The sequence below is a fragment of the Parambassis ranga genome, chromosome 13 (genome assembly GCF_900634625.1).
Source record: "Parambassis ranga chromosome 13, fParRan2.1, whole genome shotgun sequence".
Taxonomy (NCBI): Eukaryota; Metazoa; Chordata; class Actinopteri; family Ambassidae; genus Parambassis; species Parambassis ranga.
In genome coordinates, this window is record NC_041033.1 from 23,394,115 (window position 1) to 23,416,166 (window position 22,052).

Below are 22,052 nucleotides of genomic sequence, written 5' to 3' on the forward strand. Positions count from 1 at the left end.
CTTCCTCTGGTGTCCCTGATCCGGTGATCCGCCCCGGCTTTGCCTTCTCACCCTCCGTCTCACTCCGCGACCGGAAGTCGACTTAAAAACACAAACGGAAACAGATAAACACAGTTTATCCTCAAAAATGGACTAAAGTTAGTTTTTGTGTTCGAGCGTCGGAGGCACCAACCGTTCAAGATGATGTGTAACACTGCGAGGAGCGGAGACATCATCCACCTGAATGTCGGGGGGAAGAGGTGAGACGTCCGCGGAGGTTTTGGGAGTGTCGGCTAACACCGGCTAGCTTCCAGAGAGTCCATTATCGGACAGACCCCTGATATCTCCAGGTTATTGTTGTTTTTAGGCAAACCTCGAGGAGAATATCTTCCCTCTCTCAGCGCAGTAAACAGATTAGTACCCACACACACAGATCCATCTTATTTTAGTATAAATAATGAGGCTTTCTTTGATTTCCTTCAGCTCCACACTTCATGTTATTGTTAGCTAACTTTGTCAGCTCCATAGTTCAACTAATAATATCTTTACTAGCAAATAAATCTCACTTAAAGGAACCAACTTAACGTACGTTCAGTGAAATGTTCGTCTAAAACTAACTGTATGACTTTGTGAAGTTTGTGAAAGCAGTGTTGATAGTTGTCCGACAATGGAACGCGGCTAGGATAACTAGCTTTAGCATCTTGCTCATGTGTTCTCGCTCTTCTCATGATGAGTAAAAGCATATTCTGCTAAAACAGTTCTGATGCTGCAGCATGAACTGCACAATATTTAGGACACGTTCAGCCAGGAGATCAGAGATTATGTGTTCTTTCCGCGTTAATCTGATCTTCATCCGGGTCACACACACACACACACACACACACACACACACACGGTGAGCTGAAGCTGCTTTTAGAAACTGTCACAGATGTATTTATCACACACACTAAACGATGTCTGTGCAGCTGTGGACAGACACACACACACAGACAGAGACACACAGACTAACACACACACACACACACACACACACAGACACACACACAGAGACTGGACGCCTTGTTGTCATCAGGGGGTTCTCACAGCAGTGTGTTTGATTTGTTTATCATGATCAATAAGTGACAGTAAGCCACCTTCATGCTGCTGGTCTGAAATATGATCGCTGTGACTGATGAGAGGTAAACAGGAAGTCTGTATGCGGAGCAGTAAGCGTGTGTGTGTGTGTGTGTGTGTGTGTGTGTGTTCACAGGTTCAGCACCTCCAGGCAGACGCTCACCTGGGTTCCTGACTCCTTTTTCTCCAGGTTAGTCGGTCCGTCTCAGACACACAGGGCTTCTAATGGTGTCGTTCCAAACGGTTCCTTCTGGTGGAATAATGCTTCGTTATCTTCAGTTTGTTGTCAGATCAGTGGTTATTAACAAATGTCTCACAGCTTCTTCTCCTTGTGTTCCGTCCTCAGTCTTCTGAGCGGTCGCATCTCGACTCTGAAGGATGAGGACGGAGCTGTAAGTATCTGCTGCTCAGACACGCTGCGTCAGACTCAGATCATGTGACTAAAGCCGCCTCCTCTCATCACAGATCTTCATCGACAGGGACCCTTCTTTGTTCGCTCCCATCCTCAACTTCCTGCGGACCAAAGAGCTGCACCCGCGCTCCATTAACGTGCACATGCTCATGCACGAGGCCGAGTTCTACGGCATCACGCCACTGGGTGAGACGGACCCCTGAGCAGAAACTTGGTGATGTCAGAACATTCAGATGATTTAAACAGTTAATATGTTGTGTTTGTGTTGTCAGTGCGTAAGCTGCAGCTGTGTGATGAGCTGGACCGCTCCTCGTGTGGAAACGTGCTGTTTAACGGCTACCTGCCTCCTCCAGGTCAGACTTATTTTCCTTCTTCCATTGTGCAAAAAGTCTGAAAAATGCTGACGGAACTATTTTGTGTCTCCTCAGTGTACCCGGCGAAGCGCCGTAACCGCCACAGCGTGGCTGGTTCACAGTTCATGGCGGGCCGAGCCGTACCCATAGAGAGAGCGCCGGTGAGGCGCAGCAACACCATGCCCCCCAACATAGGGAATTCTGGGATACTAGGGAGAGTCCTCAACGAGGACAGAACGTCTGCAGGTCAGCACAGAGACAGGCTGAAGTGTGCGTTTACACTGCAGGACGCTTAGTAATCTGTGTCTGTGTCTGTGTCTGTGTCTGTGTGTGTGTGTCTCTCTGTGTCTCTGTGTGTCTGTGTGTTTGTCTGTGTGTGTCTCTGTGTGTGTCTCTGTGTGTGTGTGTGTGTGTGTGTGTGTGTGTGTGTCTGTGTCTCTGTGTGTGTGTCTGTGTCTCTGTGTGTGTCTGTGTGTGTGTGTGTGTGTGTGCGTGTGTCTGTGTCTGTGTGTGTGTGTGTGTCTCTGTGTGTGTGTGTGTCTGTGTGTGTGTGTGTCTCTGTGTGTGTGTGTGTCTGTGTGTGTGTGTCTCTGTGTGTGTGTCTGTGTGTGTGTGTGTGTGTCTGTGTGTGTCTGTGTGTGTGTCTCTGTGTGTCTGTGTGTGTGTGTCTGTGTGTGTCTCTCTGTGTCTCTCTGTGTGTGTCTGTGTCTCTGTGTGTGTGTGTGTCTGTGTGTGTGTCTCTGTGTGTGTGTGTGTGTCTGTGTGTGTGTCTGTGTGTGTGTGTGTCTCTGTGTGTGTGTGTGTGTCTGTGTGTGTGTGTGTGTCTGTGTGTGTGTCTCTGTGTGTGTGTGTCTGTGTGTGTGTGTGTGTCTGTGTGTGTGTGTGTGTCTGTGTGTGTCTCTCTGTGTCTCTCTGTGTCTCTCTGTGTCTCTCTGTGTGTGTCTGTGTCTCTCTGTGTGTGTCTCTCTGTGTGTCTCTCTGTGTGTCTGTGTGTGTCTCTCTGTGTGTGTCTGTGTGTGTGTCTGTGTGTGTGTAGGTCAGTCGTCAGATTCGGGCCTGGTCCGGATCATCTGTGGTCACCATAACTGGATCGCTGTGGCCTACACGCAGTTTGTCGTCTGCTACAGGTAAACCCCTCGCTGATGATGTCATCACTGCGCTCCAAGTGTTTGTTGTCTTTGACGGCGTCTGATTGGCTGGTGCCGTGATGCTTTGTCCTCCGTGTCTCAGGGTGAAGGAGTCCACCGGCTGGCAGCAGGTCTTCACCTCTCCTCGTCTGGATTGGATGATCGACCGGGTCGCGCTCAACGCCAAGGTGATGGGCGGCTCGCTGGGAGACAATGACAAGATGGTGGCTGTCGCCTCGGTGACGGAGATCATCCTGTGGTCCATCTGTCCAGATGGAAATGGAAATGAAATCGGTACGAGGTTCTGTTGTAGCTTTTATTGTAATCGGTACCGGTGCCACAGAAACACGTGTCTGACCCTGGACTCTGTCCTGCAGGCGTCTTCAGTCTGAACGTGCCAGCTGAGGCGCTCTTCTTCGTTGGTAACCAGCTTATCGCCACCAGCCACACCGGGAAGGTCGGGGTTTGGAACGCTGTGACCAAACACTGGCAGGTGGGTGGAGAGCTCCCAGTTATCAGTGTCCAGGCTGACTCCATCCATCCTGCCTGAAACACACCTCCTGTGTGTGTGTGTGTCTGTGTGTGTCTGTGTGTGTCTGTGTGTGTGTGTGTGTGTGTGATGTTGCATCATCTCTCTGCAGAACCAGGATGTGGTTCCCATCAGCAGCTACGACACCGCCGGCTCCTTCCTGATCCTGGGCTGCAACAACGGATCCATCTACTACATAGGTCAGAAGGCACTTTAAACCGGATCAGTCTGTTTGTTGGATCGGATAAATATGGAAACTTTAAATGTAAGATTGTCAGTAAATGAATGTTGAGGGGCCCAGCACACACGGTCTCTGTGTCAGCAAACCAAACCTGTAAATCAGCAGCTGATGGCAGAAAACAGGAGTGAGAGACGTCGGAGTTTTGGGAAGACGTGCCTCCTGCGTGGGGCCTGCTGGACCCGCACAGAGCCGCTGCTGTGTGGGTTCTTCCTCACTGTGTTGTTGTCGTTTGTCAGACGTTCAGAAGTTTCCTCTGAGGATGAAGGACAACGACCTGCTGGTGACGGAGCTGTACAGAGACCCGACTGAGGACGCCATCACGGCGCTCAGCGTCTACCTCACACCCAAAACCAGTACGTGCAACAAAACCGCTGTCGCTGCTGCTGATACAACAAACACTGCCGCCTCCCTAACTACAGCTCATACTCACCGCTGCACCCAGGTGACAGCGGGAACTGGATTGAGATCGCATATGGGACCAGCTCTGGGACGGTCCGAGTCATCGTCCAACACCCGGAGACGGTCGGCTCGGGGCCGCAGCTGTTCCAGACCTTCTCGGTCCACCGCAGCCCCGTCACCAAGATCATGCTGTCTGAGAAACACCTCATCTCAGGTACGGGTCTGAGAGACGGTCCTCGTTCACCTCAAGCTTCATCCTGAAGGATTTTCTTGGTCTCCTCTCAGTTTGTGCAGATAACAACCACGTGCGGACGTGGACGGTGACTCGCTTCAGAGGGATGATCTCCACCCAGCCAGGATCCACCCCCCTCACCTCATTCAAGATCCTCAGCCTGGACGACATCGATGGACATGGAGGCTGCAGTGCTGGCACAGAGATTGGTGAGTGCGGTCCAGAAGGTTCCAGGTGGTACCAAGTAAAATCCAAACCTCCGTCTGCTCCTCCAGCAGGCTGCTGCTGTCCAGCAGAGGGCGCACTCGTTTGTGTGTTTTGTTTGGTTGTTCAGGTCCGTACGGAGAGAGAGACGACCAGCAGGTGTTTATCCAGAGGGTCGTCCCTGACACAGACAAACTCTACGTCAGGCTGTCGTCCAATGGGAAGAGGTGAGACAGGTGTGCGGGTTTAGACTTGATGATGTGTGACAATAATACTTAATTACATCTGTGTGTGTCAGAGTGTGTGAAGTGCGTTCGGTGGACGGGACCTCCATCACGGCCTTCATGGTCCACGAGTGTGAGGGCTCAAGTCGCATCGGCTCGCGGCCGCGTCGCTACCTGTTCAGTGGCCATAGCAACGGCAGCATCCAGATGTGGGACCTGACCACCGCCATGGAGATTGCCGGAAAGGTCGACATCAGAGGTCAGACTCTTTACGCCGTTACACTCTGTGAGCTCTGTGATTGGTCTGTGGCTGACTGATGTGGTCTCATTGGCTGTCTGGCAGCGCTGGGCGGGCCGACAGAGGAAGAGCTGCTGGAGCTGCTGGACCAGTGCGACCTGGCTCTGACCAGAACCCCTGACAGCACGCCGCGAGCCTCCACCTGCAGGTACACACACGGTTATAGCACAGATGATGTCAGACAGGGGGTTATTATTGATGCTGACATCACTTCCTGTCCCGTCAGCCTTCACTCTCAGCTCAGTGACGGCCTCAGGACGGAGCGCCCCCCCTCTGCAGCAGGAGGACGAGCAGCCGGAGCTTCGGGTTCATCGGCGTCTCTGTGTGGCAGCCTGCCCCGACAGGCTCCGCCTCCTGTCCCCTTCACCAAACCTACACGAGACGTTGGCCCCTCTGTTGGCCTGTCGACCCTCACGATCCACAGCTCCACCCACAGCTCCACCTCCAGCCCTCGGCCCGCCCGACACCTGGACCGGGACAGAGAGTGGGGGTCTGTGCGCAGGGGCAGCTTTGTGGAGCGCTGCCAGGAGCTCGCCAAGGGTTCTGAGGCAGCAGTGGGCGGAGGCTTCGGGATCCCATTAGGGTCAGATGGGGTCAGGCGGAGTGTAGCTGTGTGCAACGAGTTGGAGGCCAGATTTGGCCTTAGGACCCCAACCACCTTCTCTGTGTCACCGGGTAACCGCCATTCACCTGGAACGCCGTCATCGCTGTCCTCATCGCCGTTATCCTCGACTTCATCACAGCGTAAGACCACGCCCACCTCCACCTCACCAGCGAGCCCCATCCCCACGGCCTCCAGTCCAACCCGTTCCCAGACACCCGTGTCTCCTCGCCGCAGCACAGCATCATCACCTGCCGAGGCCGTGGCGTCCCCTGAGAACCCTGCTGGCTCAGACGGCCCCGCCTCCGGCCCACCAACCAGCCCCAAGCCACACATGAATGAGACCAGCTTCTGATTGGCCGATCGCCCTGAGAGTGAAGATGTGTGGGCCAAAGAGCTGTCCTCTACTGTTGCCATGGTTACAGAACACGGACTAACCAGCTGAACCAAAGGCCTTCACCTGAAGCTGCTGTGATCAATACGTTTATGGATAAATCAGGTGAGTCACAGCTGCAGGTTTACGAATCAGGAAGCTAACGTTAGCTTAGCCTGTTGTGTACAGCATTAATATGCAGATATAGTAGCAGGTAGCCGGTAACACCTGCAAGCTGTCGGCTGGAGAGGAGGAGACTCTGTCTCCTTCTGACTGTTGATGCTGACGGTAAATCCCACCGTCCACCACCGCCAGGGAAACATTATCCCTGAAGAGACCCAACTCAGACTGTCTGCTGGACTGAGGTCCATCAGGTGGACACACACGCACCTCTGGATGTTTGTGTCTTTATAACAAAGTCTTTTTCTAACCTGGACTTTTCTATCTGTCCTTTTATTAAAACCGAACGTTTGTACTGAAGCTTTATTTTTTCATTTGTATGTCTGGAGCTGAACTCACAGCTCATCCTGTCTCAGCTCTGAAGAAGATGGAAACAAACTGTGTGTGTTTGTGTGTGCGTGCTTCAGAGACACTGAGATTTTCCACCATTTTACTTGGTTACCATGGCGCCATGCTCACCACTGCCCAGGTCCCCTGACCTGACCCTGTTCTGGACCAGTGGGTTCAGACATGGATGATGGTGTACTGCTCTCCTGCGGCCACAGGGTGGCGACAGATACAGTGACCATTCAAATATTGACCAAGAGCTGAAAATGACCAAGCTTGCTGCACAGTGACATTTATTTAATAGCAGAAAAATATTACAAAGCTTTTTTTTTTGCTGGAGTAAAGAAAATCAAGCTGAGATCAGCTTCCATTAACCCATGAATGTGTTGCTGCAGACCACACCAGGCCAGATCATCACTCATTCTTCTGTGTTTTTATCAAGCTTGCAGTGACAGTGGCAGCGCAGACTCCCTAAAAGTGGCCCCACCTCTGAGGTCCTGACCCGGCTGTTTTTTTTGCTGCTAACATAAGTCCATTAACGATGATGATTAACATTAAAGTAGGAAGACACCTGGCATACATGATGATATAACTTTATATTGTATAGACGTTGTGCGGGTGATGCATGCTGGTTGGAGGCCCTCAGGGACTCTCCTCTCGCCCACGCTTGCCTGTGTTTGTGGGGAGGCCTGTATCACAGCCAGGATCCAGGTCCATGATGAGTGGAGTTGTTGTACAGTCCTCATTGCGCCCAGCAAATCCTAGAAAGTATTCTTTTATTTTTTCATGTTGGATGCACAGCGCCCCCCCACGCCTCTCATACTGTGTTACAGCCCTGTTCACATCAGCAATACAGGTCCAGTTCTTGTTTTGGTCTTGGGCCACACACCACTTTGAGTGATCATGGTTAGGCTTCCATTCACCAAGACCAGTCTTTATAGAATTAACATTAAACACTTTATGTCTGTTAGATACGCAATAAGAGGGGGCACGATAAGGCTGGCAGCCCCAGGTCTGGACAGCCAGAGAACTGCTGACTAATTCTGCAATGGTGACGTACAGATCTCCATCTGCAAGAAGAACAAGAACACCATGACAGAGTCCAGCCTTTCCATGCAGAGCAGGTCAATGTTACCTCCTTCAAACATGCAGGTGTCTCACCTTTGACCTGCTCTGACTGTTGTTTAGCGATGCTGTGAAAGCTTTGACCCCCACTTGATGTCAGCGTTTTGAAATTGTTGGACGGTGGGACTTGTGTCCATTTCACAGCGTCTTTGAGCAGTTGATGGAAGTGGTCAGGAAGGTCGTGTTCAAATGGAAACGCTCCGATGGACTGCAGGTGTGTACCTGAAACCAACATGACACGTTACAGGGATTCAGTTCAGCCTGTGTGAGTCCAGTGTGACCACTCGGTGACATCTAGTGGTGAGCCTGCAGACTGCAACAAGTCTGACCCACCACGCAACATGGAGAAGACTCTCCATCTGTCCCATAGAGGGCGCTCTGAATGAAAGGGTCTGATGTTATCAAACAACTTTCATATCAATAATCATCAGTGATGTCACCACGAGCCACTTCCCAGCATCCTCCGCTCTGTAGAGATATATATGTGAGGACTCCTGCTGCCATGGGGGGAGGACAGCATCATTTATCTCCACTCACTCAGAAGGACTCAGAGCGCCCTCTAGGAGAACTGCAGTCAGGTTCAGTACTGACCTGTTCTCTCTGCAGGGCTCATTGTAGCTGAGCATGTGATTACACTCCAATAGAAACATGCTCATGAATATGATTTTACATTTCTGCCAACAGTTAGTCTGGTTCTTGTGTTCTTTGACCTGAGCTGATTACCAATATCAGCGAAGCTGCTGTAGTTGAACGTTACACAGATGAACGTCTGAGCGTTTTTTGTTCCAGAATTAGGCCAGAACTCTTCCTGGTTTCTTCTGAAAGGGAACTGTGGAGTGCTGTGTAAGAGCCAGATCCCCGTGTTGTCTGAGTCCACGATCACAACCCCTGAGGGAAGAAAGGAAACGTTCAGAAAATACTTCAATGAATCCATTAATACAACAAAAACACAACCACAGGAGGGCAGCAGATACACAGTGGTGCTTCACTTTGGTGAGTGTGAGAAGACGCCGTCATTACCTTTACTGTGGCCAAACTTCTCAGAGTCTGCGTTACTTCCTGGAGGCTGATCGCTGTAGCTGATGAATCCAAGGTTTGGAGACTACAATGACATTTGTTTGTTAGCATGCTGCCTCCATCTGCACTGATGTACACTGACTGAGGGTACATCTGATCATGTATCTGTTGCAGCAGCACGATGATTCTTACCATTTGTCTAATAGGACTGAAGATGGGCCGCAGCGTGTTTGCTAGAACACCAGTAATATGGTTGATGGGCTTGTAGTTAGGTGTAGAAGGCTTCATGTCTGTCCGTCCACTTGGATCCATGTAAACATACTCCAGCCCTGTTAAAGGTGATTGCTTAGGCTTAGGGGCCTTGTACAAGATGAACCTGAGGGGGGTAACAGAAACAGAGTCGAGTGTGAATGAAGGATGACTAGAACCAGGCAGCGCTCTGAGCTGGCCGGAGAAGCGTCCAGTCGCTGCCCTGCTCCCTCACATGGACACTCAGCTCTGTCTGGAGGACACAGCCACAGAGTCAGAGGTGCTGTCTGCTTTAGTCCAATCTGCTGAGAAAGTAATCTGGTATGAACAGACCGCGTCTGTGACGTCTGTGAGGAGCAGCTGACTCAGGTTTGCCCCCAGAGGCCAGGCAGGAGAACTGCAGTTTCTCTGCACTTTGTGCCATCAGCTGTTTGTCTGGATTATGATTTTTACAGTTAAGTGATTGATCAGGTGTCCGGTGTGAGGCTTCAGTGTACGCAGTGCATCTGACGTTTTTATATTATCTTTATATTATCATATAATCTGAGTCCCACATTAAACACATGAAGAAGTTCCTGATCCGCCTGCTGTTCCCTGAGGGTAGATGGCTGCATCATCACATGTAATGATGGTACGTCTGGCGAGCCCAGACTAGGGATGGACAATATCACTTCTTAATCATATCACCATATTTCAATTTGCAATAATGATATTTAAGTTGGAAAAGGACAAACACTGAACCAGGGCTGAGCCATTCCACACTGTGCATGATCATTTGTCTTATATTTATGTTATGGGCATGATGACAGAAGAAGCGTTTCTTCTCTCATGTTCTTTGCTGCACACTCAGCTACAGTCCTCAGTACTTTCACTGCACATGAGAACACCGTGTCTGAAGGCTACAGGTGTGATCCCGTGATGTTTGTCCACAGATATGATGCTTATCCAGGAGGCGCTCATGCGACGCCCTGCTGAGCCATCTGTTTACTTTCAGGGTGTACGCCGCCCGCTGCTTCCTCCTCGCATGTTTTCATGGCCTGGCTGCACTCCAACATACGTTGTTGCTTCAGGTGTGTTTCCGCCTTTTGCCGCACCTGTTCTCCTGTAGCCAGACCACCTCCACACCACTGAGGTAGCTCCTTGTTTATGCAGCAAAGAACGGAAATGCACCAAACGCTATCATGTCAAGTAACATAAATGTTAAGATATGACATTTGTCTTCACTTAAAACATACTGGTATTACTACAGGCCGCATCAAATGGCACACCCCAAGCCTAAACTGTCCCGAGCAGCACTTACAACCATGAGAATAAGAACCTAGAAGTTACATCAGCTGCAAACAGCCTGCTGGGTTCTACATGTAAAGCACTCACCAGTCCACTGAACCGTTGTTCTTATCTCTGCAGGACACTTGGCCCTGAGCTCCCCAACAGAACAGGCTGACGGTCAAGATGAACCTCCACATGACTGCCTGCAACACACACACACTCATCAGGTGTTTCACAGTTTTAAGTGTCAGTGAGACTTCAGGCCTCCGGTGTTCAGCACAGCGCCCCCTGTGGAGGCTGCACACCGACAGCCCCAGAGAAGACTGACTGAGGTCAGCTGAGAGCTTCTAAGAGTCATGCTGAGTTAGAGTCCCGTTCAAACCAGGTGCAAAGACTCACTGGAGTTTCAGCTTCGGTCTGGAAACAAAGGTGTGTGTCCCTCAGGCGTCTCCGTGTGTTTGAAACACTCGGAGGGGCTGCATTTATTCAGCTCTCTCCTCTGAAGTCAGCCAATCACACTTCAGAGCGCTCAGTCCCTTTGACTCACTCTCCATATATGCTTAGATAACAGGGTGTGAGCAAACATGAATCTGCAGCTCGTCCATCACAAACACACCTGATCAAACTGAAAGCTGAACGTGTCTGTGGACACAGGCAGAGGAAACCCGTCAGAGTGGGTACTCCTGTTGTTCAGTGACTCTGTCCTTCTCCACTTTTATTGATCAGCATCAACAATGTAGAAGTGATGAACGTGCAGAAGTTTGTTTATGAGTGGACATGAGCGGAGCTGAAGCTTCAGAGTATTGTAGTGTGAAGTTATTTATACACCATGATGGGCCTTTTTCCACTTTTTCCACTTACATGGACGTGACACCTAAATTAATACAAATAATCTCAGAGACAAACATGAACAGATGGGAGTCCCCTCTTGGTCCATACAGCTTCCATTTCCTTTCACTCAATCAAGTTTTGATATTGCCGCTGCTCAGTTATATATATCGTCCACTTCATCCGTTTCTCTGTGAACGGAGCTTCCTGCAGCTTTAGACCACGTCTCATTTTGTCCATTGTGTACATTTCCTCCACAGTGTGTGTCCACTGCTCCTGCGTGGCCGTGTCTTCCAAATACAGTTCTGTACAGCACATCATTTTCCAAAACTGACCAAAAGGCTTTTATTGTGAAAATCTCAGACGGCATTATTCACTGCAGTGTGTCCAAAGATCCAGCAGAGGGCGCCCACTGAGCACACATGGCCTCTGCTGCACCTTAGAGTCAGTCCAGGACAGGTGTAGAGAACAGGTCAGTGTTTAGTTTACCTTATGTGGTAATGGTTAAACCTGAGAGTCAGGAGAAAACAGGAAGGAAATAGCAGGGGGTCCCACTCTGTTGATCATATACCTAAGTTGAAGATAAGTTCTCCACCAGAATGATCACGTTCCCATAAGAGAGTGACTTTATGACGCGCCATAAAAGATTACACCTCTTCCCCATGTCAGTAACTTCACATCCTGAAATCTCATAGGCTGTGGGTCAGATCTAAAGTGACCAGGAAGAGAAACTCACAGGAGGGGCGGGTCATAAAGTTGGGTCTAGGAGATGAACACAGTCTTTCTGTCAAGACCTGGATTTACAACCTTATCAACCAGAGCTGTCTCCAAAGAGCAGACAACAACTGACAGAGGGAGTGAAGTACAAAGTCTATGAGAAGAAGGTAACTCCACACTTCTTATTATTTTGATCTTCTATAAACTCACTAACACATAAACACTCATAAAACACATTACAGTAGTATGTATAGAGTCATTAACACAAGAATGAACACTTCATGTTAGGGACACACTTCTAGATATGTGGACCCACACTACACAACAACACCATGCAGCTCCAACTCCAACTCCACATGAAGCAGCCTTCTTACTGTGAGGACACAAACTGCAGCACTGTGCTGCTTCTAATCACGACATCACAGTTAAACTCTGACCTGATGAACTTTGATCTGTGTGTGTCCTGATAAAGGTGGATGAGATAACAGGTTTCAGGTGAACTTCCTCATCAGAGCGACTCTGAGTGAGTGAGGACTCTGTGGACTCTGGGAGGACACTATTTGGACAATCTAACAACACTGTGAGGACACTGTGTCTCTGTGAGGGTCTGGATCCTGGTGAAGGTAACAGGTGTGGACAGAGAGGAGTAAAGGTGGAGCAGACATGATGTGTGAGTGAATGAAAGACGTCTGCAGTTTGAGCTCCATCTGCTGACGGAGCTCTGATTGAACTGTCCTCTGAAGACTGTCAGTGTCTCTGTCTTCTGAAGTCTGTCAGTGTCTGTCTGTCCTCTGAAGACTGTCAGTGTCTCTGTCTTCTGAAGTCTGTCTGTTTGTCTGTCTGTCCTCTGAAGTCTGTCAGTGTCTGTCCTCTTGTTGGGGGAAAAATGGTTCCCCCTAGTTCGGGCTGCAAACAGACTCGGAGACAGAGACAGGTAAACCTCACCGGAGTGCCAACAGTTCTGCCTTTTCCGGGGTTGCTTCCTTTATTTATACACAGTGTGAATATCATTTGGGTGTAGACATCTGTACGCATGTTTCCTGAGAGATAAGCATAGCAGAAAAAACAAACATTTCCAAATAAAGTAACAAAGCATTTCCCTTCTGTTGTAACTCAGTTACACATTAATAGATCATTATTTACATGAGCTGCTTTTCAGAGCACTTTAACGATCATCAGTAAACTACCATTTGTTTCCATTTTCAGTAGCCTCTAGTTTTTCTTAGTCTTTCTTTTATGGTGCCGTTTGTTCTTTCTACCAGACCTGCACTTTGAGGGAGGTAGGATCAATGGTTCTTTAGTGCAAAGCCTAATTGGTCACTGCATAGTTGGATGATTTTGTTCATGAAATGAGTGCCATTATCAGAACGAGTGATCTGTGGGATCCCATAGGTAGGGAAGTAGTGTTGTAGTAGACAATGTGCTACTGTTTCAGCATCGTTCCTTTTACATGGATATATTTCTGGCCATTTAGAAAATGCATCTATAATCACCAGAGCATACTTTGCCATTGCTCCTGTACTTATCTCAATAAAATCCATGTGTACTGTATGAAATGGGTCAGGAGGTTGTGGAAAACTTCCTCTTTGTGGCCTGATTGCTCCTTGAGCATTGTGTTTTCGACATATCATACATGACTGCACAAACAATTTGGATGAAGTTTCAAATGTATAGCATAAAAGTGTGTATTGATTATAGTAACCATCCCTCCTGTTGAGACATGGGTGTTCCCATGGCTCACCATAGCTGCTGTTTTGTGTAGAGATTTAGGAAGGATTGGTTTATCATCCTTGTAGTGTATTCTGTCTTTTAAAACCACATCTCTATTTATCCATTGTTTAATTTCAGTAGTTGGTGCTGCAAGTTGGTTGTCACGGATTGTGGCATTTATAATACTCTGTCAGGAAGTGGTTTTATTCATCAACTGTGTTTTCGCTTCCTGTGCAGCTGCTTTAGCAGCTTTATCTGCAAAAGTATTCCCTATTGTGACTCCTGACTCATCTGTCTGATGTGCAGCACATTTACACAGCACCAATTTAGATGGTAGAGTGGTTGCATGCAAAAGATCTTTTAGCTGTGCAGCATGCGTAACTGTACTTCCTGTTGAAGTTTTCATTCTTCTGCCATATTTTAGCGAAGTGGTGTACAGCAGAGAAAGCATATTGACTATCTGTGAAAATGTTCACTTCCTTGTATAACATGTTGATGAAGATTCTCAGTCATCCAGGTCATCATACGTAGAGAAGATTGAAGCAAGGCGTCTGGACTCTCTACAAGTCCAGACGCCTTGCTTCAATCTTCTCTAGTGTTGTCAATACACTGTTGTTTTGTAGGAGCTGTTATCAGTATGTCATCCATGTAGCATACTATTTTGCCTTTCTCGGGATGAGGTAAGGACAGAAGGGAATGTTTCAACAACTTGGAGTAAATGGTTGGACTATTCTTAAACCCTTGTGGCAAACCACTATGTGTAAGTGTTGCCATTAAATGTGAATCCGAATAAGTGTTGTGAATTTGGATGAAGTGGAACTGAGAAGAATGCATTACTGAGCTCTATTACTGAAAACCATTTATCTGATGATAAACAGTTTAAAATGGTATATGGGTCTGCTACTTCTACTGGTTCTGGAGCTACAATGTCATTTACAGCTCGTAGATCTTGTACCATTCTCCATTTCCCTGTAGCTGCTTTTTGGACAGGAAATATGGGAGTCAATCAGGTTTTTAATTTAGTTTTCTTAATTATGCCAGCTTCTTCCATGTCCTTTATTACAGGAGCTATCCCTTCTACTGTGTCTGTTTTTAATGGATACTGCCTTACTTGAGGTCATACTTTTGACGTAGTGTCACACACTACTGGGTTGGCTGATTTAATTAATCCTACATCTGTAAGTCCTGTGGACCACAACCCTTCCGGTATATCTGCCAATCCTTTTGGAAGTGAAGTCAGAAAAACATATTTTTGTCAGTCATGCAGCCGTGTTCTGGGTGTGACTCTTACAGTCCACCCTAGCTGCAGTCTTGATCTGGTCCGGGGGTATTTTTGTAATACATAGTGCAGCGCATCATTGTTGGTGGCATCTGTTTTCCTGGATGCAGGATGGCCTCTCGTGCTTTTTGAGCAGTTCATCACCTATGTGGGGTGAGTCTATGTCTAGTGCCCAATAGTAATGTGGAGCACCGGCGGCCATTACTGCATTTTGATTGGTCTCAGGAAAAATTTCTGCTTTCATTCTGAGCGGAGTAGAGATTATGCAGATTTTTAATTTATGCATCACATCTCGTCCTAATAAGTTTACAGGACAACTTCTATCTACTATAATAGTTCCTGTGGTGGTTTTTCCTGTTTCAACATCCTCAATATCCAATGGTTGGGACTCTGCTTGTCTAGTTAAGTGTCCTGTAGCTGATTTTATGAACAGAAACTTGTTTGATGCTTTATACTGAGGTGGTGGTTCAGTCAGTACAGTACGATCTGCTCCAGAGTCACATAAACATGTGTAATTTTGTCCACCAATTTTAATTTCTCTGTACGGGGTATGAGAATCATCACAGTCGGCTAACAACTGCTGAATATTAAACACACATCCCTCTTCTGTCTCATCAGCTGATGTGGCCTGTGTGGGTGCTAGTCACGCTTCCTGTGTTTCGTGTTCATCTCGTTTCTTACTTCTGCAAGTGCGTGCATAATGACCTTTTTTACCAGAATACCAGCATGTGTCATCTCCAGGCCATTCTGGCGAGAACTGAAACCACCTCTGCTACTCCCTCTTCCTCTGCCCCGGCCATGACCTCTCTGTCATGGTTGAAAGCGTGCAAAAGCCACCATGCTTTCGTCTGTGTCAAAGTGGAAAACACCACTCGTGTTCTTTTTCTTCTGATTATGTTCATGTGTATGTGTGGCCCATTGTATGGCCTCTTCTGCAGTGCCAGTGTTTTGCGTCACCCAGTATTTTTCCACATACTGTCTTATGGGTGGTTGTAAGTTTCTCATATACTGTGTCTTTAATTGTTGTTGGAAGACAGTGTTAGGATCCGCTTCTACAGGCAGGTTAGAGTGCCGTGTAAAAATGGGGAGGAAGCGATCCATAAACTGGCGAGGTGTCTTGTCGTCTTTTTGTTTTGTGTCTGTAATTTGGCTGTAATTTCCTCTTTGTACCAGAGCATCACGGACCCTGTCATACAAAGGGTTCAGCTGGTCAGTCAAATCGGGGCTGTCGAATCTAATACATTGTCCGTGTGCATCGCAGCCATTAAAGTCGCCTCTAACGCGATAATATTGACTGCCCAAAATTAATCCTAACATTCTGTGCATTCCCAGTCCATTCAGATGGAAGCTCATTCTGAGGCCTTCCACAGCGTCTCGCCATGGTTGGTGGCCTTCCTGGATTGGAGGCACTCCTTCGCATGCTTTATGCATGTCGGAGTGAGTCCATGGTCTGAAAACCAGCATGGTGTTTGGTTCTCCTTCCCCATGTCGTGGATTAGCTACTTCCACCATGGGGCAGTTGAGTCTGGGTTCACACTCTGACTCACAGTCATCGTCACGCCTGTTCTACTTGGTCGGGGACTTACTACTTTGGTAGTTTTATCTGTTTTTATCAGTCCCTTTTTTCCTACCGTATGTAGGAAGGTCGTTGGTGTCATTGGATCAGATTTGTTTTTTTCTTTTTTGGTCTTTTTACTTGTGTCCTTGCTTCTGAAAAGTGCAGACGCTTTTCTGCTTGCTCCTGCTCTTGCCTGCCTTTACTTTACTTTTTACCTTTTTATCTTTCACTCTTTTTCCCCCCAAAGATTTTACAGTTCAATCTTATACCCATGATACGTTTTGTATCACTGGATGTTTGGATTTTAACTTTTTAAACAAATCAACGGACCTGCTGCAGCTCACTTTGTCTACTCATCAGCCTAGTGAAGAAATGTCTGGAGCAGACACCACAACAAGCTTACGCTGCCAAAACTGCTGGAATTATCTTCAGGAAAATCACAGGGCTTAAAGCAAAGGTTTTTGCCCTGGAAATGGAAAAAGGACTCCATGAGACTCTCCCGATCACACCCGGTGGTAAGAAGACTAAATCTGCATCAACAAAATGCAGTGTTAATTATGATTCTGCTGCTGATATGCTAAACCTGGACGACACTGTGTCCTTTCCAAAACTTATGAAAGCTGGTCCTAAACAGACTGATGCCACCATGGCATACACTTGGTGCCAAACCAAAAAGGCACAGAACGAGAAAAATGAACGATATTATCAGTGGGGTATACGCTGCATCACCAGGCATACAGCTCAGAAACAAATATCAACCACTGTCTGAGCTGGCTGTAAACGAGCCAGTATACAATGCAGTCAATAAGAAATGGGACATAAAGAATAAAACGGACGAGAAGAAGACGAAACATCGGGCACACAGAGGCAGAGAATCTGTGTCAGAAGTGAAGGACAAAGATATCTTGCTGCTTGGAGACGGCGCTATCAGTGACGTCAAGAATGAAAGAATGCTCACATGCAGCTATCCAAGTGCCACGGTCACTGATATAACAGGACTTCTCCCTCAGGTCATGTCAAACCACCCAGGAGTCAAACAGATCATTCTGCATGTGGGTGCAGTTGACACCAACAGGGGCGAATCAGAACTGCTGAAAAAAGATTTCTCTAAATTTTTAGAGATACTCAACAAACTGGAAGTCCAATCATTTATCAGCGGGCCGCTCCCAAACATTGATAGAAGGATAAATAAATTCAGTCGCCTGCTTGCACTGAATACTTGGCTGTCTAAGACCTGTGAGACACATGCAGTGACCTTCATCGACAACTTCAACCTGTTCTGGGAACGTGATGACCTGTTCAAAGGAAGAGGCCCTCATCTGAATGGACGTGGACTGAGGCGGCTAACCGATAATCTTCTCCACTCTGTGAGACACCAAAATGCCTCCGACCCCCCCTGGGCCCAGCCTAAGGCTCCACTGCAAAGTGAACACCAGCTGCAGGGGGACAACTGCAGGACCGCTTCACCAGATCTCCCCACCTCACCTCCTCCACTACAGCCCTGCACCCCCTCAGCTGCATCCACTTCCAACTCCTCAATATCCATCTCCCCCCCTGCTTCACCTCTTGGGTTTCCAAGTCACGTGGAGAGTTTGGTGAAGTCTGGGATCAAAATGGTCCCCCTCACCCCCAATCTAGCCAGATCAAGGGTCCTATCCTCAACACTGCAACATCCACCAGCATCCCCCCAGACACCACCCTCAAGGCCCCCAAGATGCAGTATCTCCCCTCCGTCCTCCCCCCAGATTATGCAGCTCAGGTCAACCCAACCCACCCCTCCCTCTTCCACTCCCCTAAGCCTCCCCGGCCACCACCCAGAGCACTGGCCTCTAAGGCCTTTAACAGCACCAAGACTGCAATCAGGGACTAGGACACCCAGGGCTTCTGCTGTTTGAGGACTTGTACCCATAATAATCCCACTACCAACCTGAGGCCCAGGGAGAGAGCACTCTCCCACAGCGCAGATTCATCAATTCATGTTTTGATAAGTAAAAGGAAAAGAAAGCCCCATCATCCAAGAAATGTACTATCAAATTTAAAATCTGTTGGCCAAACCATAATGTCACTTGTGCTTCTCATCCACCAGTTAAGCTGGCACATTTTAACCTTCTAGATAATACAGCACTGACAGAAACTGTTAAACAGTTAAAACCCACAACATGCTCACTTGACAATCTGCCTACACATTTTCTTAAAAACGTTTTTAACTGCATATCGTCAGATGTGTTGAAAATAGTTAACAGCTCTCTTCAGTCAGGGCAGTTTCCCCAGGCCCTGAATCCTGCAGTAATCAAACCTCTGCTCAAAAAATCAAACCTGGATGCTTCAGCAATAAATAACTACAGGCCAATATCTAACCTTCCTTTTCTGGGAAAGGTCATTGAAAAGGCTGTTTCAACAAATTCATGCATTTTTGGTGCAAAACAATCTTTTTAATGAATTTCAGTCTGGATTTGGAGTGCACCACAGCTCTGAGACTGCACTTATTAAGGTCTTAAATGACATACATCAGAATAATGATGCATCCAAAGTCTCCGTCTTAGTGCTGCTGGACCTTAGTGCTGCATTCGATACAGTGGCTCACAGCATGCTGCTCGACAGGCTGGAGCAGTGGGTGGGATTTACTGGCACTGTGTTAAACTGGTCCAAATCTTACTTACATGATAGGGACTACTTTGTGTCAATTGGTAATTATGAGTCTGACCGAACTAAGATCACATGCGGGGTTCCTCAAATAGGAAATACTCGACTCAGACCTGAATTTTAACAGCCATGTAAAAGCCATTACTAAGTCTGCCTATTACCACCTGAAAAACATTGCTAGGATCAAGATCTGTCCAAACAAGACAGAAAAACGTATTCATGCATTTATTTTCAGTAGGCTAGATTATTGTAACGGCGTCCTCACAGGTCTTAGCAAAACATCAGTCAGGCAGCTGCAGCTGGTCCAAAATGCTGCTGCTAGAGTTCTGAGTAACACCAGGAAAATGGACCACATCACATCGGTCCTCAAATCACTGCACTGGCTTCCTGTGAGTCAATGGATCCATTTCAAAACTTTCCTCCTGGTCTACAAAGCACTGAATGGACTTGGACCAACATACATCCTGGACTTATTGGTTCCCTATGAACCATCCAGACGCCTGAGATCATCAGGGACAGGCCTACTGTGTGGACCCAGGGTCAGAACCAAACAGAGTGAAGCAGGATTCAGTTGTTCTGCCCCTCACCTGTGGAACAGCCTTCCTGAACACCTGAGGTCTGCTCAGACAGTCACTTCATTTAAGTCAGGCCTGAAAACACATTTGTTTACTGCAGCGTTCTCCTAATTACTTGACTGCACTCTGCTCATTTAATCATCCTGATTTTATTTGATGTTTTTTTATTATTTTAATTTCCGTCTTAATTTAATGTTTTAAAATGTTTTTATTCTGTGATTTCATCCTATGTAAAGCACTCTGAATTGCCTTGTGTATGAATGGTGCTATATAAATAAAGCTTGCCTTGCCTTGCCTTGCGGTTGGTGTTTCTTCATCGGTCTTTACCATACTTGCTAAAACTTTCTGCCTATGTTCCTCTTTCTGCTTTCGTTTTACATCACGCATCTTATCTTACTGTTAACCATTCATCAATTTTCTGAACCTGCAATTTCAACGTATCCTTATCCTGTTTTGGTTATGTCCAATTTGAGTTTTGTTTGCAGTTCCAGGATATCAGTCGTCACTAATTTTCCTGGAAAGCCATATTTTTCCTTCCACACTTTAACATATTCTGTGGTGGGTCTAACACCTCTGAAGACTGTCAGTGTCTGTCCGTCCTCTGAAGTCTGTCGGTGTCTGTCTGTCCTGAGGTCTCAGTCAGTGTCTGTGTGTCTCAGGCGTCCTCTTTGTTGTCACAGGTTGTCCACACATCAGCTCACTGTTTGCTGTCCCTGCTGTCACATGTTGGACTTTCAGTCTTCTGTGTCCTGAGGGTCCATCTGAACCTTTAACAGTGTCTCTGCTGCTTTAAAGCGTCTCTGAGCAGCTCTCAGATTTTCTGTCCTTCATCTCTGGATGACGTTGACACTGTGCAGAGCTCTGATTGGTCCCTTCAGGTCCCTCATAGTGTCTCTGCTGTGCTTTCAGGTTGTGTGGGTCCTCCTGTGCTGTGATTGGACGGAGCTCGGCCTGATCCTTCCTGTATGTGGAGCTGACGGTCAGGTTGGGTCGGAGCTGCTGAAGATGAAGGTGTTGGTGCTGTGTGTGATCCTCCTGCAGGGTAAGAGGAGCTTCCTCAGCCTCACGGCTTCTTCCTGTCTCAGTCTGATCAGCAGGACCACCTGTCCCTCACTGATACTGTTCCACCTGTTTCAGAGCTGCTCTTTGGTCCAGGCGTCCATGACACTGACTATTTACTGATGTTGTTGAGTTGTGTTTGTAGCATGTATCATCATGAGTCTTTCATGGTTTTATTTTGACTGTGCCTTCAGCTTCCTGAACCAATCACAACCTGGTTTGTGTTCCACGGTGTAGTTAAAGCACGAGGCTGCAGGCCATCTTGAAATCCTCATACCTGCTGGTCCGAAGCCTCTAGTGGACAGCAGGGCTGTTAGTGGGCTGTGGTCTGTGCGCAGGGTGAAGTGTCTCCCTCACAGCTGACCACACATGAGACAGAGCCTCTTTCTGTATGATGGAGTATCTCCTCTCAGTCAGTAAGGGACCTGGATGCTAATGCACCGGTCTTTTCAGTGTGTCCCTGTAGCTGGGTGAGACAGTGACAAAAGCAGGGACAGCACTTGTAGTAATCCGTCCTTGGATGTGTGAAAAAGCCTCTAGTGCAGCATCAGTCCATTTAAATCCTTCTGCAGTGGAGCACTAAGCGGTTCCACAACACAGGCACAGCAGGGGTGAACTCTGAACACCACCCTGTGAGGCCCAGGAAGGACTGTAGGGCCGTGGCATCACAAGGGGGAGGAGCCTCTGTTATAGCAGTGACATGGTCTGGATTGGGACCGATGCCTGAGGCAGAAACAACATGGCCTAAAAATGAAAGTTCATTTTTCCTGAAGAGGAACTTGTCCACAAGTAACTTCAATCCACTGCTGTTCAGTCGGTGCAGCTTGGAGTCTCGTCTGGTGCAGCGTAGGAGTGTTCGCACACACTAGAATATCATGGAAGTAACACTGTACACAGGTGTCATCCACATGACAGGTGTCACCCCCCCAAGCCCCGTCCCTGCTGTCCTCCTTCTGTGAACCGTTCTACTTCATGGGTCTTGATTTTGACCCAGGTGTCATCCACATATTTGTCACAGACATAATTCAAGCTCAGGTCAGGTCAGCTGCTCAGATGGACCGTCTCTCTGTCTCTGTGTCCTCACAGGGTCCCAGCATGTCTCAGCTGTGGAGCTGTATGAGGGGGACTCTGTCCTGCTGCCCTGTGACTTTTACACTTTTGAGCTGGACGACCCCACAGTGGTGTGGAGCCGTGAAGACCTCCGTCCTTCAACCGTCCACCAGCGTCAGCTGGAAGGAGACGAGCTGACGGAGCAGAACCAGGCTTACAGGGGACGAACGTCCATGAACGCTGACGCTCTGGATTCTGGAGACCTGACCCTGAACCTGACCAACCTCCAACTGTCTGACAGCGGCAGCTACACCTGCACCGTCAGAGACCTGAGGATGGGACAGAGGAGAGTGGGAGACGTACAGCTGCAGGTCAAAGGTC

General features: G+C 47.9%; 3 protein-coding genes across 7 annotated transcripts in view; 2 read left to right on the top strand and 1 right to left on the bottom strand.

The window, feature by feature from the left end:
* shkbp1 (SH3KBP1 binding protein 1) lies at positions 1 to 20,930 on the top strand. Of its 2 annotated transcripts, XR_003671591.1 has the most exons (18): positions 1 to 239; positions 1,229 to 1,282; positions 1,439 to 1,484; positions 1,558 to 1,690; positions 1,777 to 1,857; positions 1,933 to 2,103; positions 2,894 to 2,984; positions 3,088 to 3,278; positions 3,362 to 3,477; positions 3,626 to 3,713; positions 3,991 to 4,107; positions 4,197 to 4,367; positions 4,439 to 4,594; positions 4,720 to 4,816; positions 4,888 to 5,072; positions 5,157 to 5,259; positions 5,338 to 6,266; positions 20,920 to 20,930. XR_003671591.1 is itself a non-coding variant. In XM_028419776.1 (17 exons), exons 1-17 carry the CDS (start codon positions 181 to 183, stop codon positions 6,065 to 6,067), a joined length of 2,589 nt encoding a protein of 862 aa, XP_028275577.1. In that variant the 5' UTR covers positions 1 to 180; the 3' UTR covers positions 6,068 to 6,565. The 2 variants fall into 2 exon arrangements, 1 of the variants encoding a protein (XP_028275577.1); XM_028419776.1 differs by lacking the exon at positions 20,920 to 20,930 and having other exon boundaries at positions 5,338 to 6,565.
* Positions 6,932 to 10,696, bottom strand: LOC114444905 (deoxyribonuclease-2-beta-like). Its single transcript, XM_028419797.1, has 7 exons — positions 10,652 to 10,696; positions 10,358 to 10,455; positions 8,927 to 9,110; positions 8,738 to 8,819; positions 8,441 to 8,605; positions 7,754 to 7,939; positions 6,932 to 7,662 (listed from the first exon to the last, which is right to left on the bottom strand). Exons 2-7 carry the CDS (start codon positions 10,447 to 10,449, stop codon positions 7,235 to 7,237), a joined length of 1,137 nt encoding a protein of 378 aa, XP_028275598.1. The 5' UTR covers positions 10,450 to 10,455; positions 10,652 to 10,696; the 3' UTR covers positions 6,932 to 7,234.
* LOC114444916 (V-set domain-containing T-cell activation inhibitor 1-like) overlaps positions 11,670 to 22,052 on the top strand; it is a 23,582-nt gene continuing 13,199 nt past the window's right edge. Inside the window, exons 1-4 of one of the 4 annotated variants that reach the window (XM_028419812.1) lie at positions 11,670 to 11,964; positions 12,270 to 12,467; positions 20,472 to 20,604; positions 21,708 to 22,049. In XM_028419812.1, the coding sequence (XP_028275613.1) occupies positions 20,568 to 20,604; positions 21,708 to 22,049 (379 nt within the window). In that variant the 5' untranslated portion in view covers positions 11,670 to 11,964; positions 12,270 to 12,467; positions 20,472 to 20,567. Of the gene's footprint in view, positions 11,965 to 12,269; positions 12,468 to 12,917; positions 13,078 to 20,471; positions 20,605 to 21,707; positions 22,050 to 22,052 lie in introns of those variants that run through there. The other 3 variants (XM_028419810.1, XM_028419811.1, XM_028419813.1) reach the window with 3 other exon arrangements.

What these genes read in the sequence shown, in the direction of transcription:
- shkbp1 (XM_028419776.1), top strand. Translation starts at nt 181, where the DNA reads ATGATGTGTAACACTGCGAGGAGCGGAGACATCATCCACCTGAATGTC. An exon ending in TGGAAATGGAAATGAAATCG is followed by an intron (nt 3,279 to 3,361) that starts GTACGAGGTTCT and finishes TCTGTCCTGCAG; the next exon opens with GCGTCTTCAGTCTGAACGTG. An exon ending in TGAGAAACACCTCATCTCAG is followed by an intron (nt 4,368 to 4,438) that starts GTACGGGTCTGA and finishes GTCTCCTCTCAG; the next exon opens with TTTGTGCAGATAACAACCAC.
- LOC114444905 (XM_028419797.1), bottom strand. Translation starts at nt 10,449, where the DNA reads ATGTGGAGGTTCATCTTGACCGTCAGCCTGTTCTGTTGGGGAGCTCAG. An exon ending in TCAGTCCTATTAGACAAATG is followed by an intron (nt 8,820 to 8,926) that starts GTAAGAATCATC and finishes ATGTCATTGTAG; the next exon opens with TCTCCAAACCTTGGATTCAT. An exon ending in GAAGTTTGGCCACAGTAAAG is followed by an intron (nt 8,606 to 8,737) that starts GTAATGACGGCG and finishes TTCTTCCCTCAG; the next exon opens with GGGTTGTGATCGTGGACTCA.